This window comes from Corvus cornix, chromosome 20 (assembly GCF_000738735.6).
Source record: "Corvus cornix cornix isolate S_Up_H32 chromosome 20, ASM73873v5, whole genome shotgun sequence".
NCBI classification, from domain to species: domain Eukaryota; kingdom Metazoa; phylum Chordata; class Aves; order Passeriformes; family Corvidae; genus Corvus; species Corvus cornix.
Genome location: NC_046349.1, coordinates 9491458 through 9511722, shown reverse-complemented (window position 1 = coordinate 9511722; position 20265 = coordinate 9491458). Strand labels below are relative to the sequence as shown.

General features: G+C 45.5%; 1 protein-coding gene across 1 annotated transcript in view; it reads left to right on the top strand.

The window, feature by feature from the left end:
* The window catches only part of NTSR1 (neurotensin receptor 1), a 54364-nt gene extending 34301 nt beyond the window's left edge, over window positions 1-20063 (top strand). The window contains 3 exon segments of the mRNA XM_039563575.1: window positions 2613-2814; window positions 12748-12838; window positions 15163-20063. Of these exon segments, the coding sequence (XP_039419509.1) occupies window positions 2613-2814; window positions 12748-12838; window positions 15163-15412 (543 nt within the window). The 3' untranslated portion in view covers window positions 15413-20063.
* Window positions 20064-20265: the final 202 nt, after the last annotated feature.

Genomic DNA, 20265 nt, shown 5'->3' with positions numbered 1-20265 from the left:
TTAATATGTAGTCCTGGGATCCCAGACCAGCTCCTCTTGAGAAAGTGGGAAAATTTCTATTGACTTTGAAGAGTTGTTGGAAGCACCAGCTCCAGCAGTGAGCAAAGTCACCTGAAAATTAAATGTTGCTGCACTGGTGTGCACAGTGTGCTGGGCTCCCAGCAAGCAGCTCGACAGAAAACAGGGAATACAAAGGGTTTGCTTAGGTAGATTGGCTTTTCTATCCTTTATGTTCCTTGGGACTTTGTGTTTGCAAATAATTCTTTCAACAAATTAAAGAATTCTGCTACTGGGGAAAATATTGATTTAATTTTTTTTTACTATATGAGAGTTTTGCTACAAATCAAGACAGGGAAAAAAATCTTTAAATATAGTCTTTGATAGAAAGTATGCAATATTCCCAGTTTTACCATAACAATTCCTAAAAGGGAAAGTCAGTGCTATTCTAGCCGATTTCCCAAGCTCTTTAAAAGACTTCACAATGCAATTATGGAACGAATCAAGGCTTTTAAGTAAGCTCGGAAAAGACTTTTAGAGTCCTGAAAAATTAAGAAACAAGTCTAATTTATAGCTAGGGCAAAATTTTAGAATGAAAACCAATAAATCCTGAATCTCAGGTGACAGAGTGAAACATTTCCAGAGTTAAGTGCTGCATTTTGCTGATGTGCAGACATTGCTCAGCAGTGGGGAAGAAGGGCATTCTGCAGCTAAAGCCACAGAAATTGGAGTGAGGAGCTACAGGGTTCATTTCTTAGTCTGACCTGGTAAATCGGAGCAATCATTTCACCCCTGTGTGCGCCAGCTCAGCTCGGCTGCTCTGTGAAGGTTAAATAGTTGGTCTTTACTGCTTAATGATCTGTCTTAGCCTGTGGAGGCAAGTCCAAAAGATAACTCTTCCTTATATGCAGGAGTCTGTGAGATCTTTTAGAAGCGTAGAAAACTGCTTTATACTTAACAAAAGAGGCCATTAGCAGCTTATAGTGGTGGGGTATATCTAGGAATTCACTCAGCCCGCAGAGGAGTTCTGTTATTATTACCAGGAGATGATGTTCTCACCATGTGGAAGAGAGACAAAACCCAGCTGGTACTTTTGCTTAACACATGGAGCTCCGGAGCACAAAGCTGTACAGAGACTTGGTCCATCCAGAGAAAACCTGGGCAACAATAGCTTCTGTCTTCACCAAAAGAGGACTTCCTGCTTCAGATTTATGGACAAAAAAAGTGAAGTGTGCCTGCTCCCATGTGCTTATGTACTGCTCATTTCTTTTACAGATTCCCTGTAGCATCTTGGGAGTGTGTTTGGGTGATTCCCATTCGCCTCCAGCATTTCTGAACCCCTTCAGAGCAGAGAGACCACAAATCTGCACCAGACACAGGGTGTACAGCAAACCTGGTCCATTTTGGTGATGGTCCAGTGGGGCTGGGTGGGCGGAGAGGAGATGTGTCCATCCCAGCAGATGGAGAACCTGTCTCTAGATGAGGTTTTGCAATCTGCAGAGGGACCTGGCATTGGCTTGGAGTGCAGGGTTGTTCTGTGTTGTACATCACTGAGGTGAAAAATAAGTGGCTGTCTGAGGAAGAAGTCAGCCTGCCTTGGAGCCCTCCCACTGAGTAAATTCCCTCTTGAGTTTTGTAGTTTCATCTTTTTGTCATTTTATCACTTTTAATACAATTGCTTTCACAGCGATTTGCAGCATGGTTTAATCCTTGTCAATATTTTGAAATTCTAAGAACTTAAAGGGCTTTTGATTTGTTCCACACTCACCTGGGTGCTGTGCTGAGTGTCCTCCTGAGCCACATAGCAGAGAGGAAGAGCTCCTGGGCTTAGCAGAGAAGCTCCCCATCCCACCATGGCAGCCTTGCAGATGTGCAGGCAAACCCTACACGTGCCTCTGTTTCCCTGGGCTGCCTTTTGCCAAGCTCAGTTCCACTGAGGTTTCTAAACAGCCCAAAAGCTTTGCTGCATTTGACATGAACTGTGACTTCTACTTGATTCAATCACTGCTTAATTTGATCCTCCATTTAATTTTATCAAAACTGTAGTAATCAAATAATTTGTACTAAAAGCATTATGACTTCCACTTGTTTATTCTGATCAATTTTAATCCTTTACGGCACAAGGTTTATTTAACTTAGTTATGAGGTAACAAAACACTGCCATTAAATCTACAAGGAAAAGACAGAAGACAAAGAAAGATAGTTAAAAAGATCCCAAGGAGTCCTCATAATGCAGGAAAAAGACAATAACACAGTGTTATTTAGAAGTCACGCTATGCATGATGAAAGCTAAGCAGCATCCTGCTGGTTGTGAGATGAAAAGATCAATGGCATGTTTCAGTCGAGACATTTCTGGCAATGAACTGCACTGAAAAGGGAAAAAGAATGTAATTAGATATGAATGATTTTGCCCTTTTTGGGTGTTGACCCACGTGAATGAACATGCGTCAGCAGTGCTTGAGTTCTCCCTCTGAGCAATAAACCTTCAAAACCAGCTGAGTAAGAGGAGGGAAAGATTTCCACTGCAGGCTGTTCCTCTGTTGCTTTGAGAAATAGAACCCAACCTCCTGCTCCACTGATCCTATCCCTGACTGTGCCTCATCTCTCCCCTGTAGGTCAACACCTTCATCTCCTTTGTGTTTCCCATGGTCGTCATTTCTGTGCTCAACACCATCATTGCCAACCAGTTGCTGGTGATGTTCAAGCAGGCTGCCCAGGAGAACCAGGTGTGCACCATTGGTGGGCAGCAGACCATGCTCAGCATGTCCATGGAGCCCAGCAGAGTGCAAGCCCTGAAACACGGCGTGAGGGTCCTGCGTGAGTATCCCTTCCTTCGGCAGGGAACAGCTGGAGGTGTCTGAGTAAATGTGACTTGAAGAGAAACAGGCTGAAATTGGTAAACACTTTCACCCAAAATACCCCCTCCTTTTGTCTTTGCTTGTTGGTTTGCAAAGCTAAAGAGCAGACCTGCTCACTCTGGAAAAGCAAATCCAACCCAGCATTTTAAGGATGTAGTCGACAGCAATTTAAGCCTTGCACGTATTGTTTCACTACTTCCCTTTTTCTGAGGAGCTTTGGTTCAGACAGAGCTTAAATAAAAGTTCCAGCACTCAGGAATTGAGCTGTACTGCAAAACACTGGATATCTTGATTAAATAAGCTGAGGAAAAAACCAAAGAATCTGGTAGCTTAAACTTACAGGGGATAAAGCAAAAGCTGTTCAAAAATAGTACCCAAAACAGCTAACAAAGTGTGCCCAGAGTGGTTTTAAACAGGAGATGGGGAGAGTTTGTTAGCAGAAAGCTTTCTGATGTTCTGGTGTTTTTAGAAGGGTTTGGGTTAGAGGAGACCTTAAAGTTCACCTAATCCCAAACCCCTGCCATGAGTAGGGACATCTTCCACTGAGCCAGGTTGCTCCAAGCCCTGTCCAACCGGGCCTTGGACACTTTCAGGGATGGGGCATCTTGGTATTTGAAGTGCTTTGGCCCAGCCCATGTTTCCAACAGTGAGAGAAATCCCTAGAGAAGGCACCAGGAACTTCCATGACATTTTTCCAGCTGTTTTTCACAAGGCATGCATCCCGTGCAGCACTCCTTGCCCATGCCATAGGCGAACCTCCGCATGCATCCCAGCTTCCAACACTGCACTGGGAAACGCATACTGCCAAAAAGGAAAGAAAAACCCTGAGGACATTAAACTCCCCACAATTATCTTGTTGGACTGTGTTTGTTTACTGTCTCTGCACCCCAATGAACTATTATCCACAGGTAGGTAAGGAGGGAGCCTTGCTTCCCCACGGAGCCTACAAGGACTCTGCTCCTTGCTATGCTTTTCTGGTTTTTAACACTTCTGCCTGCTGCCATTAAGTGAGAAGCTGCCTTTTCTCACTCGTGCTACACCACTGCACACCTCTCTCTCTCCTTTTAGTATTGTATCCTCTTTGATCTTCAACAAGAGAGAGCTCTTCATGAATAATAAGAGAGAAACCTAAATTTACACCTGGCATCCCTCAGCACTGGAGGAAGTGCACCCCACACCCACAGGTCCACATCTCCTCTGAGGCACTGAGAAACAGCCCTTCTCTTTCTGAACAATAAGCATAATTTTCTTTTTCATCTTCTTCTGCTTCCTCATTTTCTTCTCCAGGCAATTTTTTGGGTTTGCTGTGTACTGCAAAAGCTGAGAATATTTGGCAAAAGTGAGGGTTTCAGTCTGGAGCCTGGGATGGTTCAAAAGTGGGTCAGATGTGGCACCATGGGGCCCCCTGGGCAGCGATGCCCAGATATTCCAGGCATCTCCTCAGGGCCACCCCAGCAGCAGGACTGAGCTCCCCTCCCTGCTGGGAAGGCAATGAGAGGACAGCTGCTTGTTGCATTTCTGTGCTGAGGAAGATCTAGCAAATAAAAAATCCTCCCTCACTTCTGTCTGTGATTCACTCCACCATGCAGAAATGCTCTCTTTATCTAGAAAATGGGAGTGAAATCCTGCTGCATTTCAGTTTTTCACATGCACTTGATTACTGGAGGTACTTGATTCACAATCACTTTTGTCACCTGTTCCTCATGACTTACATTTTAATAACCCAGGTCTCTGAGCTGTCTGAAAAGTGGCAAAAAATACACAAGGATGCATATGATTTATCCTGGCATCCATAACAGCCAAAATCACGAGCAGACTCTGGGCTCATTTATGGAAGAGGGTGGGAAAAGAAAAATTACCCTTGTGCCCCCTTATAAAACTGTTGGCACAGAATCAGAGCTTCGTGGGGGTGAAAGTATTTTCCTTTCCTAAAAGTGAACTTTGGCCTGAAGTACAGAGAAGGCTGATTTAGGTTTAAGGGTGAAGTGTTTCAGAACTTGTAGAAGAAGTGCTTAGAAAATATTTTTTTGTGGTTCATGGGGTGCAGAGCTGTTGGATAAGATCAGAGCAGCAAAAAACTTCCTTGCTCCAAATGTACTGAGATTAAGTATTTGTTTACACTGAAATTAGAGCTGAAAGTGGACAGTCTAACAGCCTCATTCAAAACAGGTGCAACAGCGTTTTCCTCCTCTTTGGTAGCAATTGTGTATTTTCTTGGCTCTGTCTGACTTTGGTCATGTACAAAATAATGAGAGTGATCAGGATCAAGGAATGTGCCAGGCCTGTTGCCTGGGAGCCACCTCATTAAGTCAGTAAGCATGAGATTCCTGATTGTAGTTCGCTCTCTGCTGTCAGCGTTCACCAGGTGTGAGGATACAAATTCAAAGAGCTACAGCCACTGGCAGCTTCCCAGCTTTTTTCTGAGGATAACAGGGCAACCAGTTCTGTTGTTAAAAATACCTTTCACCAAGAGATTTCATACTCTCCTTCATCCTTCCAATTCCTTCCATTAAACCACCTCTAGTTTGTGTTGCTGTTCCTTGACTATGTTGGAGCCCTGGAATTGCCGAGTCTCCCAGAGCTGTGTGATGCTTCACAGAAGTGTAAATATTCTCTGAGTGCACATTCTGAAATGCCAATCACTTAATAAAATTCTAAATAATCCTTAAACACTCGCATGCACACACACACAACAGAACAATCATAGAATCACAGAATGGTTTGGGTTGGAAGGGACCTTAAAGCTCATCTCATTCCACCCCCTGCCATGGGCAGGGACACCTTCCACTGTCCCAGGTTTCCAAGCCTCGTCCAACCTGACCTTGGACTCTTCCAGGGATGGGGCAGCCACAGCTTCTCTGGGCACCCTGTGCCAGGGCCTCCCCACCCTCACAGGGAACAATTTCCTCTTAATATCCACTCTAATCTTCCTATTTTCTGTTTAAAACCACTCCCCCTTGTCCTGTAACTCCATGCCCTTGTTCCAAAGTCCCTGCCCATCCTTCTTGGAGCTCCTTTAGGCACTGGAAGGCTGCAGCAATTTCTTCCTGGAGACTTCTCTTCTCCCAGCTGAACAACCCCAATTCTCCCTGCTGCTCCAAAATCAAGGTATTTTTGAGCTTGGCTCAGGATGAAAGCTCTGTTCAGCCAAAATGTCTCCTTGAAATGGGGCAGTTTTGCAACATGGACTGATGTCCCCACCAACCCACCTGCCTGCAGCCCCTTCTCCTCCAAGCAGCCCTCGGCACCTCCCAGCTGCCTGTCAGATCAGTTCCCAGGCGGCTGGGAGGAAGGCAAGAGTTATTGAATGGCACAGCTGAGCTCTGACAACGACATTGAAACAAATTCATGGACACCAAGGGGAGGCTTTGCTGTCTCTGGATGGACGTTGGCTAAGCCTATTAAAATGTAATCAGTTCCAGGTAGCATTTGCTCTGTTACAGAAGCTGCTTAGTGAAAGCAATTATAAAGCACTTAGAAGTTTAACCAATTAAAAGAATATCCTTCAGTCTCCCACAGCTGGCTGGGTGATGCCTCAGTAAAATGCTTTCGAGCAGATGAAGTCAAGCCACATTTTTACTGAATGTCTGTGAATTTTTAAATTATGATTTTGGGGCCTCTGCATTTTGTCAAGTGATACAAGACAAAGGCCAAGAATTAATGATGTATCCATGTATTTCATTAACTTGTGCATTAATAATTCCCCTTCTGAACAAATTCTTTGAAGAGTCCATTCATTTCTCCTCACCAATGCTCCAAGTCTGAGTTATTCATTTCAGGAGGAGAATATTGCCATGAGATTTAGTATAACCAGCCTACAGACATTAATAGTAAATAGCTCATACTTTGCAGCCACAATACACAGAAGAGCATCAATCTAAAACTCCTTAAACAGTTGTATTTCATAATTCCTATATTCTAAGGCAAGCAGATTTATTTGTTCATGAATCATTTCTTTTCAAGAAAGGAACAAAATTCATGGCAGTTTGTATCTCAAAAAGTCTGAGCAACTCCAAGTGGAGTTCAGCAAAACCCCTATGGCATTAAGCTTGAGTGGAAGCTGATTTTAACAGCTGAAGTGTCACACTGAAATTTGGGAGGATGAATTACCTATTTAACAGTTGTATATATTTCCCAGAGATGTTTGTAGTTGTAGGTTTACTTTGCCATCTGCCAAGTGAGATAAAATGAGCAGAATCAGAGCGCTCTATAAACACCCTCAGAAGAGCAGAAAGCAGGGCTGGCTGCACCTCTTGGGGCAGAGAGTCTCTTTTTCCCCTCTCCCAAGGTGTGTCCCTTTTCTGGCACCACAGCTCGGGCTGGCACAGCATTCCTGCTGGGATGCAGGCTCTCGTGGCTGCATCTCTGCAGAAAACTCCGAGATTTGCCATGCCCTGAAAGCAGATTTTCCAGGTGTTAAGCCATGACAGTGTGAGTGTTTAGAAAGTTAACTAATGTGATTTTAAACATGAAGCCTGGCCAGGGCTTTAGTCACTGTAGAAGCATGCAGTGAATACAGCTCCAGGGTCCCTTTGATGAGCAGAAACCATTCTGGGAGGAACAAAGGACTAGTGAAGCTCAAAACTGTGGGGGGAAGAAGAAAGGGCTGCAGAGGAAGCTAGTTCACGTTACACCTGATCTCACCAAATAGAAAGAGCCTTGAGCCTGGTGAGGAAAAGATGGGATCCCTTATCTACCTTTCAAAGTGGAAATATTCTTCTTTTCTTCTTCCTTCTCCTCCAAACATCCAGATATCCCCAGGGGAAATGGCATGAATGAAGTTTAAATGGAATAAAACAACCTCTTCTCTAATTTCCAAAAGAATAATTACCTTAGAAGGAAACTTGGGAAGAGACCCCAGTTTGCACTGGGACAGCAGTGATGTGCTGCTTGCTAGAGCCTTGGGCCAGCTTCAATCTGTATTTTCTGCCTTGCTCCTTATGGATGAAACTGGTGCCAGGGGATGAGCTGGGGCAGGAATCCACATCGATTTTCAAACTTGTCATCTGAAGCCATTAAAAATCAGGATTGGAGAATACAGCCTGAGAGAAATATGTTGATTTTGAATGCCAAAAGGTTTTTCCATTCACTGTGCTGTCTCACTTTCACTAATAAAGAAGAACTTAGTGTTTTTTCAATACTATGTTCAAGAGCATTAAGGGATTGTATCCAGCAAATGCTGTGTGTTTTCAGTGGTGTCTAAAGGAGCTGAGGACTTCCCAGGCTCAGTTACTCCCAGTTTCCTCTTTGCTCTCCTGAGTACTCCTGGTGCTTGCTGGTGGCCCCCAATCCCTGCCGATTGTTATTGACTTTTATGGAAATCCTGTATTCCACAGCCTTATGACCCAAATGCCAGCATAAGTAGTTTTAATTTTACTGGGCTCATACCTACCCTGGCAGCTCCTGCAGTCCCTACTTTGGGGCCTGCTGATATAAATATTGCCAACAGCCTGTCAGGTAGAACATCATGTTAATATAAACAGCACCTCGAGGTTTAACGAGGCAGTGCCAGCTGTGCCCACACTTGGCCCGGCTTTCACACCTCTCATATCAAACAGCACTTTGTGAGAGGTTCTCTTGTAATGGCATCAACTGAATAAGTACATAAGCCCAGGATTTGGGATATACAAGGATTGTTTCTCCAAAAACCAGCATTACTTTTGCACGAGCCCCATAACCTGTTGTACCAGCTGGTGTGTGTGCTCCCCTTGGGCAGCATTGGGGATAAGTCTGAAGCACACAAAAGGCTGAGAGCTGTTGCTCAGGTGGGTCAATACCTCCCCAAACAGCTCCTGCCTTTGCTCAGGAATTCCACCGTGCTGTTCCACATCTGTATGTGGCTCAGCTCCCCTTCGAACGCAGAGAAAAAGAAATAAATTGGTTTAAATAGTCCGGACAAAACTATCAAGGAAAGATAGATCTGAGCTTGTCCGGAGGCCCTAGCAGCAGCAGAGGTGGTTATAAAAAGGAGCAGCATCCCTTTTCTGCCTCTCCTGGAGAGAAAGGAGGACAGCACAGAGGGATACCCTCGCCGAGGGCACCCCGGGGCTGCAGGGCTGTGACTCAGCACTCGCAGAGGGGATGGAGGAGATGAAGTGAGCAGGAGAACGGCAGCCGAGCGCTGTGTGCCGCAGCGGCTCCCCGGTGCCGCGTGAGTCAGCGGCGGCGGTGACTCCTCGCCCATCGCTGTCCCGGGGCTCTGAGTCACTCCCAGCCGCACACGGCCCCACAAAGGGATGGGGGCCGAAAACCCCTCCTGAGCATCGCTCCTGTGCTCAGGCAAAGCAGAAAAACCGTGGGGTTCTTACTCACGATGCCGTGCCCTGTGCACATGCTGACCCAGAGGTTGTCCTGGAGGAGGGCAGTTTCCCAGCCCCAGCCCCGGAGACACACAAGGCAAAATAAAATACCCAGTGCGATCTAATAGAATTTAACTTCCCCGATTGCTCCCACGTCCAGTTTAGTCTGAGAATCAAGGCTGGCACAGTTCAAATCTCCTGCGCAATGAAAAAGATGTCACTCAGAATTGATGCTTCCCTCTGCAGGACTTCCCGAAAGAAAAACAAACCGGGGCTCGTCCTCTGCCACTCTTCCTTCCTCTCCCCTTCTTCCTTGGCATGCAGTTCAAACGGGCAGAGAATAGAGCCATTATAAGACAAAATAGAAAGACACAGGATGTAATAATTCAGAGTTTAATACACATTTAAATTGGGAGTTTGATTTAGGAGGGAAATGAGGGCATACATTGGTGGAAAGATCATTCCCTGCCACCCCTGGCACACTGGGGTCATCTTGCTGGGGTCCCATCTCCCCTCCCCAGCCCTGAGGTTTGGCACCTCATTTGCTTGAATATGGGAAATATCAGAAGCTCGTGGAGCAGCTCTGCTCCTATTAGAACCTTATTGAATTAATTAGAAGTGAGGGATGTGTCTGGTTTATTTTTAGTTCAAAAAATAAAGGCAGGAAATCTCCAACCTCACAAACACCATCCTGGACAGTCACCCCATCACACATTGAGTCAAACCCTTCCCCTGCAGTGCTGAGCTCCAGCAGGCTGACCTGCTCCTTCTTACTCCACCACAAGAACCCATGTGTCAAGCTTTTGATGATGAAGAACATATCCTAGGAGCTCATAACAATAATAAAAAACAATTTTGGCAGCCAGTTGGCTCAGGATTTGTTTTACAGCTCAACCATTTTGACAGGCAGGTGCTCAGGGAAGAAGAAAACAGCAGGAAAAGGCAACAGGCATCTGGGAGAAAAGGATCTTTTCATTCTGTATTAGATGAAAGTTAACACAGTCTCGTGTTTCATATTCCTGCCAGGGGAGAGGACCCAAGAGGGCAGGATTGCCACCCTAAATCTGCTTGATCCCTTGTATGATAAAATGAAAACATACGGATTAAGGGTGACAAATTCAGGTCGGGATCTCCTAATGTGTGCAGCACAGAACTGCACAGTGTGTCACCCAGCTGGGACTTCCAAATTAGACCATAAGTGTCTCCAGTGCACTTCACATGTTTAATAGGGTTTTAATTGCAGAGTGATTGCATGTGATATTACAGAATTATCACAGATTACATAACTGCTGATGTTAAGCAGATACTTCCCTCAGTATGTGTTTTTGTTGCTATAGATCCATATTATTTGGCCCAGCATTGCCTGAGCAGCAGAAGCAGACATCATTTACCAGGAGAAAACCACTTTCCTTTAATGTTTTGGTAAATTTAACAAGCAGATGTGTGAGATTCTTATAATTGGCTGTCGAAAGAATCCAGATCCTGCCGTACCTAAAGAGCTGCACACGGGGGTGAGCAGCTGAGGAGTGCCAGTGCATGGAGGTTTCTGCAGAAATTGTGATGTGCCTGAACGAACCTGTGTTTGGAGCCGTTTGGGAAGCTGCTTTTGCAGCCTGAAAACCCAGCTAATCCTGTGCAGGCGCTGGGAAAGCAGATGGGCTGTGATGTTGGCTCATTCCCACTGGCCCGAGGCTGACGGATGGAGGAGGAGAGGCTGGAGAGGGATCTTCAGAAGAATCATGAGGGGACTGCTCCATCCAGGGCAAACCAAAAGTCCATCTGACAGCGAAATTAATTTCTGGAGGCAGCCAAAAGCGTGTGCTCAGAAATGTGAAGGAGCAAGGCAGGCATCCATGCTCCCAGCGAGCTCCCCAGTGGATCTCCCACTCCTCCTGGGCCACACGTCATGCAGGGGCTCTCCCATCAAAGTCCCATCAAAGTTCCCCAGGGAAGGATCAGACATAGGTCAAATTCATTCACTTGCTGGCATCTGAAGGGCTGCAGGCTGTCTGGTGATGAATTACATCTGTGTAATTTCAAGCTGGTTTTGGCCAGAGAGCAACCAAAAACAGTTTGAGAAAATGAATTCACTCAGACAAGAGAATAAAAACAGACCCTCTAGCCTTCTTTCCAAAACATGTCCCTTCAGTTGCTTAAATCTTTATTGGATAAATGGCTTTTGCAGCGTTCCTGGAAGATGCTGTCATGCATCATGCAGGCTGATGCTAAAGGAATAGAACCTTCTCCATTGTTAGCTGTGTGTTCAGTGAGAGAGCTCATGGAGTTGATGTAGGGTATGAGTATGGAGCTGGACAACCAGGCATTATTTAATTTCTGCTCTCCTGTGCCTCTTGGTTGAGCATCAGTGACGGGGAGATGCAACTACAGCCAGACAGGTTCCTCCAAGACTGCATTCTCCAAGGGAAACACATCTTCTGCACATCTCCTTGAGCTATGACATGGTCCCTGTGGGATGACAGTGTCTTGGTTTGGGACATATCCACATAAATATTTTCAATCCCAAGGCAGAAAAGCCCAGCCTTTGGCTCCATGTGACAAATCCACCTTGCACTTGTGGTACCTCACTCTGGAGCAGAGCTTTGCTGCTTCCCAGCCCCTTACAGGTCACATAAAGGACAAGAGTGATGCGGCCCTTGTTGTCTGTAGAGCAAATTTGGGACCAAAAATTAACTTAATTATTTTATTTCGTCTTTATTTTCTTCTTGCCTTTTATTGTGTTATGTTTTAACTGAGATTTCTTTATTTCCTGCTAAGATTCTGCCAGAATCCTGCTGTTCCATACAGAAGTTGAAATATATATTACAAAAGGAAAGAAGTCTTTCTCTTGATTGCCTGATAGATCTGCTGTTTAATCCAGACTGACAAATGTGCTCTATCAACAGCACTTTTATGCCTCAGAGTTGCTGCATTTTATTTTCCATTGTCTGACATCCCTCAGAATCTGGAAAGGAAAAAAGCTGTAGTGCCTTTCTCTGCTTGCCCTTTAATTAATCATTTTTGTTATGGCAAAGTCCAGACCCAAACACGCTGTAATCTCAAGCATTGCACAAATGCAGAACAAAAGGACGAGCCCTGCCACCAGAAAGAGCAGTTTAATGATGCTCAGCACTGTGGGGACTGTGGCCAGTGGGTCCACATAACAAACTAATGGGATTATGGTGTCCCTGGCTCCCTGTCTACCTGGATGAAAAACACACGCCAACTGTCTCTGTGAGTATCTTGGACAAGACACCCAGTGCCACAAGGGCATGAAACACAGATGCAAACTGAGTTTCCTTTAAGCCAGTGTCTGAACTAGGCATCACCAGTCCTTCATCTGTACCTTCTGTTGTTCTTATGTCCCTGCCCCAGAGTTTAGCGCTGTTTTCTATTACTTCTGTTTTGCTTGTTTTTACAGACATTTGCAGGCTGGTTGTCCCTCAGGGTTATTAATTCTTTGCACTACAGCAATACAAGAACAAGTGGGGCTGCAGGAAAACAGGTTACAGCAATAAAACCCACGCAGATAGGTCCCCTTTTCACCCTGATGGAGAGCTGCTCACAAAGTTAAGGGCTTTTTTCCTGCCTTGCAGGTGCTGTGGTGATCGCCTTCGTGGTCTGCTGGCTCCCTTACCACATACGGCGTCTCATGTTCTGCTATGTCCCCTCCAGCCACTGGACAGAGTAAGTCACAGCGTGGGGGACATGGTCCCCCCATGCCAGGACAGGGTGGGGGCTCAGGTTGGGGCTGGGGATGCCAGGGTACAGGTGAGGAGATGGAGGTGGGGATCTGGGAACAAAGGTGCTTTCCAATTGAGGAATTAAATCCTCAAACTCCTAATTGCTGTTTTGGTTCTTTTCTTTGGATATGTCAGTGTTTGCCAGCCAAATTAAGAGCCTTTGTTTTACCTAAATCCCCCAGACATGGTGGAGGAAGCATTAGTTTGAACCAAAATGCATCAGCAGCCCCTCCTCCTCCTCCTGTGGGCTGCAGCCACTGACTCGTCCCACTGGCAGCAGCCATGGGGCTTCACCCCTGGCAGCCCTTGATGAAATGACATTTGGACAGGGGGGTTGGTACACCCGGAGTGGATTTCAGTCTCTCTGCCAGAGATATTGATCCCCAGCCCCAAGATGCACCAGCTCCCGTCAGCACACAATTTGGCTCCACAAGGCCACATTTCCTCAGCGACAGGGGAGGTTACACAGGTGGGGGAATAACTGTGCTACTTACTGAGTCTGGGGAGGGTTATTTACTGGGCTGTGCAAGGAGTGGATCAAAATGAAATACCAGCAGCTGCTGCTGATTAGGAAATGCCCAGATTGTCAGAGAATTCCGGGATAATTGTACGAACACACGTGCGCTGCTCACAGATGTGCAAAGGCACCCCAGGAGCTCCCTGCTCCTTTCTGAGGCATCAGGCCAGGTTCCTCAGCAAAGCAACCACCAAACTGATTATTATTTTTAAATATGTCATTAAGAGCTAATGCTGTCTGGGGACACACACCCAGGAAGCCAGAGATGCCAAACAATGCACTCGTGTCTCCACCCATGGTGTAACATCCCTGTTCTCCCTGAGATCAGGGCTGTTTCCTTTGAGGCAAAGAAAAAATTTACAATACTAAAAAGCAGAACAACAACAACAAACTAAAATTCCATTAGCTCCAAACACAAAGTATAAAAAATTACGATGTTACGATAATTAGTCTACTGAATGGGACTGTGGATCCAGCCATAGTAAAATCCAAAATCTATCTTCAGTCATGAAAGCAGAGCTCTAGGCACACACTGGGACAAACTCTTGTTTCTCCTTTGCTTTCCTATATGAAAAGCACTTAAGGCAGTATTCAATTATGTAGTGACTGCATTTGCTTTGAGCAAGAGGGGTAGAGAAGTCTGTCTGCAATTAGTGGGAATTTATGCATCGTGGCTGTGTTCACATAACATTCTTTTCTTCTTTTTAAAACCATGAGTGATTTTAGGAAAACACTGAATTTACAGAATGATAGTGAACTACCAGTCTGGTGGCTAACCAAGAGTTTGCAGCAGCTTGGCATGTTCACTTACAAACACATGTGCCTGAAGAAGAGACATTTTTCCAATATAAGTTCTTCACAACTACATAGAGAAACTCTGCTTGTAAGAGCTGGATGGGCTGTGCAGTCCTTGGCAGTGCTGAGGGGGTGTGGAGGGATGGGCAGTGTAGTCCAGCACTCCTCTATTTATCTTTTGTTAGACACTACTCAGACTAGGAAAAAGGTCTGCAATTTTCACCAAGATAAATGATTCTGAGGAACATCTTGCGGAAAATGAGACCTGTGGTGTTTATAAATGCTTTACAAGTTCAGGGCTGTTGTTCTCAGTTGGCCCAAGGAAATATATTTCCAAAAGTATAAAAGATAATAAAACATTTTTGACCAGTTCTAGTTGAAAACCTTAAATTGTGGTGGTCAGGATGTGTTTCAGAAGCATGCTGTCATCAGTTTGCCCCCAGAACAGGAAATGCCATCCCACATTATGGACAAATCCCAACCTAGGGACCCATTGAATGAGCTGATGCTGCTCTCACTGCCAGAGGGAGGAGAGAGCTGCATCTGTTACTGGAGTTTGGCTCGTCTGCAACCTCTGTAGATCAGAACTGCAGCCAAAAAAGTCGAGCTAATGTATATGTATGACACCGAAGCACATTTCCGTCTGGCTTCTCAGTTTCCAGAATGCCTGTTTCCAAAAAAAAAATGAATGCGCGAGGTAACTATTGCATCTGGCCCCAGGGCTTAAACAAGTCTCTTAACTGCTGGTGAGGGGGTAATGTCTTCATAGAGGCATCTGATCCGTGTTTGACCAGTTCCAGTTGAAGATATAGATGGGTTTTGGTGGCTCAGGCTCCACTGGTAAGCTTGTGTCTGCAGCCTAAAAACGTTAGCTGGAAAGCAGCTCATGTTTTTCTCACCCTTGTGACTTTGAGTTCTTCACACTCAAGATTTTTATCTTTCATCTGTTCTTCCAGTTTCCTTTACAACTTCTACCACTACTTCTACATGCTGACAAACGTCCTCTTCTACGTCAGCTCAGCAATCAACCCCATCCTCTACAACCTGGTGTCGGCAAACTTCCGCCAGATCTTCCTCTCCACACTCACAATCCTGTGCCTGCCATGGAGGAAGAAGAAGAAACGACTGGCCTTCACCAGGAAATCCAACAGCATCTCCAGCAACCACACATTTTCCAGCCAGGTCACAAGGGAAACTACGTACTGAAGCTGAAGGAGGAGGAGGAACACAATTCATCGTGGAGTCAAAACTTGAGAGAGGCCTCTGTGACTTTCATGCATGGTCTCCAAATTCACATAACACAAATGTGTTTAGCAAAGTCATTTTTGTTGGGAAAATAGGCTTTGTTCTGCCAGTAACTTTGAGGTTATTTTCGAGCATTGGCCTTGCCTCTTGTGAGTAATGTCTACATGTATTGTAACTTCAGTCTGGCATAAATCCAGGTGTGGTGTTAACTGGGAAGCCAAAATGTGTTCGACTTAGGCAAAACTGTTCTGCATTTCATCCTTTTCTCAGTGCAGAGATGCCATGTTCACATCCAAGGGTTTGAGATCACGTCTCCTGGTGGCACTGAGCAGAGAGTTTGATGAGGAGAAAGAAGCTTTGAGCAGAAAGGGATGTTTTTGGAGAATGGACATGCTCGTCTGTGGGATGTTCAATGAACGAGGAGTGAAAACTCAGGGAGCCAGGTGGTTATTTAGAAATATATATCTCCATTGCGAGTAATACGACCGAGGTGCTCAAGAGAGCCGCTCTGGCTCCTTGAAATTCAATAAGAACAGACAATGCCTTACCTAGGCTGGGGTGGCTGTGGCCTGGGGAGTGGGGTCACCTTTGGCTTTAGGGCATCCACAGTGCCTGGCATTGGTACCTCTGCACCGGTAACAGCAGAGTCTCTGGCAAAGTCAAGAATGCAGAGGCTGTGCCCAGATGGAGTGCTGAAAATGAACAGAAATGGAAAATCTTCCTTTTGCCATACAGCCAAATCCTATTTTTTACCAGGGAGAACAGTTTGCTGGCCTGCATTAAGAGGTGACAAAACTCTGAGCTCATGAGGGCTCCAGGCTGCTGAGATAAGAGAAATCTGCCCCAGTTCTGTGGGACCTTCAGATTTTTCCTATTCTTATTCCAGTTTTACTTGTTTTCCTCACCATTTCCATGAGGCTAACATCTCAGTTTATAGCAGTTGTAGGCAGCAGGTCCTCTTGTTCTACCTTTTCTTTTATTACTTTTTGCTACCAGACATGTTGGCACACTGAGCTGTACCCAAACATTCAGGTAGTTCAAATGCAGAGCATAAGAAGGTCTAAACTGGGGAGTCTTGGCTCTAAACCCACTTTCTTTTAACAAGCCAGAGGAACAGAAACAAGACCTGAAAAGTCTCTTTGGAATTTCCCAGCTGGTCAGGAGAGCGTGAGCTTTTGTCCCATATGGTTCCACCTCTAACAGCCCACTGTGTGATACAGCAAATTGCTGCAGAGTCTTTAGTACCAAAATCACAGGGCTCTGGGACAGGCTAAAGGGCTTTTTTCCCCAAATGGCGACCTGCACGAACCTGGAACCTGACCAATCATCCTGTGCAACCTCTGCTGGTGGTGACCTTGTGTCCCCTTTCACACTACACATCATCAGGAGAGCAGCACTTGGCTCTATAAGGTGACAAAGTAGAAGAGTTGGCTCAGTTCGGCTTTCTGGGCTTTGCCCATCCCATGTCACTCTTCAGCTAATGAGCACCTGTGGTCCCTAACTGAAGCCACGGTGCTGGAGGTGTGGATTAACTCCAGTGAGGGTCACACAATGATGGAGACCAGTTACTGAACCACTGGGTGACATCTGCTGCAGATGTCACATCATAGAATCACAGAACATGCCAAATTATAAGGGACTCACAAGAATCATTGAGTACAACTCCCTGGACTTGCGGTGTAGGTCCTGTTGGGCTCAGCACATAGAGGAAACACCCATTTGGGGGCATCTGCTGTGAGTTGGTGGTGGTGACTGACCACTTTTGGGGCATTTATAACGGGGCAGCTGTACCCAGCTTGCTACCACGGCAGCCCACCAGCCACAGCCTCCAACCACACCTGCCAGGGATGGGAGCTGGTTTTAATGCCTAGTACAGAACCCTGGCAAAAGAAAGGGCTCCAAATAAAAGTCAGTGGGGCTTTAGTTTCTTCTGATTCAGCCAAACTGCAAGCTCTGTTCTGTCATGCCTTCTTGTGATCTCTTGCCCTGGTTGTACCAAGCAGAGGGCAGAGATTATATTAGACCAAGCACTTTTGTTGCTCATGTACTGTTGACTCCTCCTTGACAAAGAAAACAGGTAGCGGCAGACAAATAAATGAAATGAAACAAACAGGCATAAAGGAGACTGGTCTCTTCAGAAGGAAATCTGTGAGAAACCAGCAAATATTTTCTGTGTATGGTGTGTGTGAAATGGCTCGGGCAGGTTGGAAGAAGAATCTCTAGAAGACCTGCTCATCCTGACTTGTGGGAAAATCCAGGTACCATGAACAGGAGAGGGGAAAGGTCTGCCTTGAAAGGAAGAGGAGTCTTGATGTCACAAATTTAACATTGGCCTTCCAGGCAAGACACTTCAAATGTTTGTGGAGGACCCAATTTTTTTTACTTCACCTCTAAATACAGTCAGCAGCTGGGAGGCGCTTTCTGAAACCTCCCACAGAAGCTGCAACTGCATTGCTTTGACTTCCATTGCAATTTAACACCCTGCATATCTCATTTGCTTTTGAAATATTAAACATTATTACTACAGTTGTCCAACACCAACCTGCTGAAATGTGCTTGATTATCTTAGGAAACACTGTACAAAACTTGTTGTTTCACATAAGATGCTTGGTTTAGATCTTCACTACTGAGATACACTGGCAGCTTACAGAATATTTGATCACAGCTCAGAGAAACTGGCAGGTTTATTTTTGGTTTGACATGACAGTGGGAGAAAGCTGGAGTAAATGTGAACTTTTCATAAGCTCCTTCCACAGTGTTTGCTGGGTCACTGGAGTGCTGAAGAGCTGGGGGAACCTGGGGGATTTATCCAAGTGGTTTGCTGACTTCTACAGCTCTGTTCTTGCAGTTTAACAGGAAAGCAGACCTGGGTCCATGGCCTTAATCTGAGATTGCAGCTCAAAGCTACCTCTTCCACTGGCCAAATCTGACAACCTTGAGCTGAGCAGTGTAAGTTACAGCTGGTTTCATCCTCTCTTCCCCCCTCACCTAATTTTGCTATATTCAACTTAGAGATGCAAAGAAGTGAGGATAACTCACTGCAAATCCCAATAGTTTCCAGAGAATCACTGGAGAGTTTGGGTTGGAAGGGACCTTAAAGCCCATCCAGTTCCAAACCCCTGACATGGGCAGGGACACCTTTCCCTAGAGCAGATTGCTCCAAGCCCCGTCCAGCTCGGCCTTGTAAAGGAAAGATGATACAGCAGAGAAAAAAAGGTACAAACAGCCCCATATTTACCAGATAAATGGTTCTTTACATGCCTTTTAACAATGATTGAACTGCAAACCTGGAAAGGTTTTTAAATTTAATCTGATGTGAATGGTTTTTGCCATTAGACAGAACACAAATTCCCATCCGTTGTGTCCTGTCTTGGCTGAACTCCTCAGCAAAGCAGGGGTGAGTGTTGGGGCCTCTGCTCATCTATGCAGATTCCCTGTGTTTGGAACTGTTTGTTTTGACTAAAAAAAGAATAAAATCTGTGGAACCCACAGATGTGAAGTGCTGCCAGATGGATTCTGAGAAATTCCCCTCTGAAGAGAGTCTATCAAGTGACCTCTTCAAACGTTATTTTGAGGTTTTGTTTCTCTTCACAGTGCTCTTGCCAGAGCCATCCGTTTGGCAGTGTGAAATCAGGTTTATCAAGTCATTTTGCTATTCAGAAATTTCCCACAGACAGGACTTTCTCACCACAGGCCCGGTCCATCAGTGTTGGAATGCTGTGCTGAGCTTGTCTTTTTTTGTAAGGTGCATGAGACCTCACTTCAGCGAGCTTTTCAGGAGCAAACTCAGTGGAAAATCAGCAAGGAGGGTTAGCAGGGCATGTGCCGTAAACACAACAATAGCAGGACTCTGCATTTCTAGCATCCAGCGTTCAGTGAAACAATCCCCAAGTGTGCTGGTGCTGCAGACAGCTCGTGCTGCAGGTTTGAACCCATCATCTGTGCAGCTGCATCACTGCTGCTCTTGGGCAGAGACAGCAAACCTCCCCAGGGCACGGGAGCACCTCTGTGTACGGCGCTGTGAGTGTCAGTCCGGTGTCCTCCTGGCTGTGTTGTTTGGTGACTCTTTAACCAAAGCTGTATCTGCTAGAGCTCTGTCTGGTTCTTCACATCACAGCTCAACCACTCTTCCTGTCCTCAGTCTGGGTTTGCTTAGTACGAGAACAGAAATTGCTAATCCAAATCTCATGATGCTGTGTCCTGGCTTTGTGATCCAGAGTCCTTCCCCAGCTGTGCCACCCGATAATCCTGCACATATTGTATTTATGGCAAATATTTTTTAAAGTGCACCTTTATTTTTTATTTTATTCTGAGATACAAAATGTTGATGTGCTTTATTTTCTGTGGCCTGTTGCTCAATGGGGAAAAAAATGAATGTTAAAAGTGTGTCCGTGTCTACTTTGTACTATTTTCTGTGACAAAGGGAAGGAAGAGGGTGTGGAATCCTTCTGTGTGGCAATGGGAAACACTCTTTCAATGTAACATGCTATTATTGATACTGTATTTACTGATCAAAGTGTAAGGAAATGGTTAATTCCCGATATAGCCTTTGTACTGTATGGTATTTTATTTTGTCATTTATTGATCCTAAGAAATAAATATCCAAATTTAAGGCTTGTGCTGCTTTTGCTTGAAGTGGCAGGTGTGCCTTTATCACACAGCCTGGTTATCAGCACAGGCACCCTGGCTGGGGTCTAAACTGGTGAAATCCTATTGGCCTTGAATTGGGATTTGCAGCTGCTCTGCAGAAGGGCCCTGAGTGCTCCTCTCCCTGCACTGTGCAGCACAAACAGCACCCAAACATCAGCTGCTGC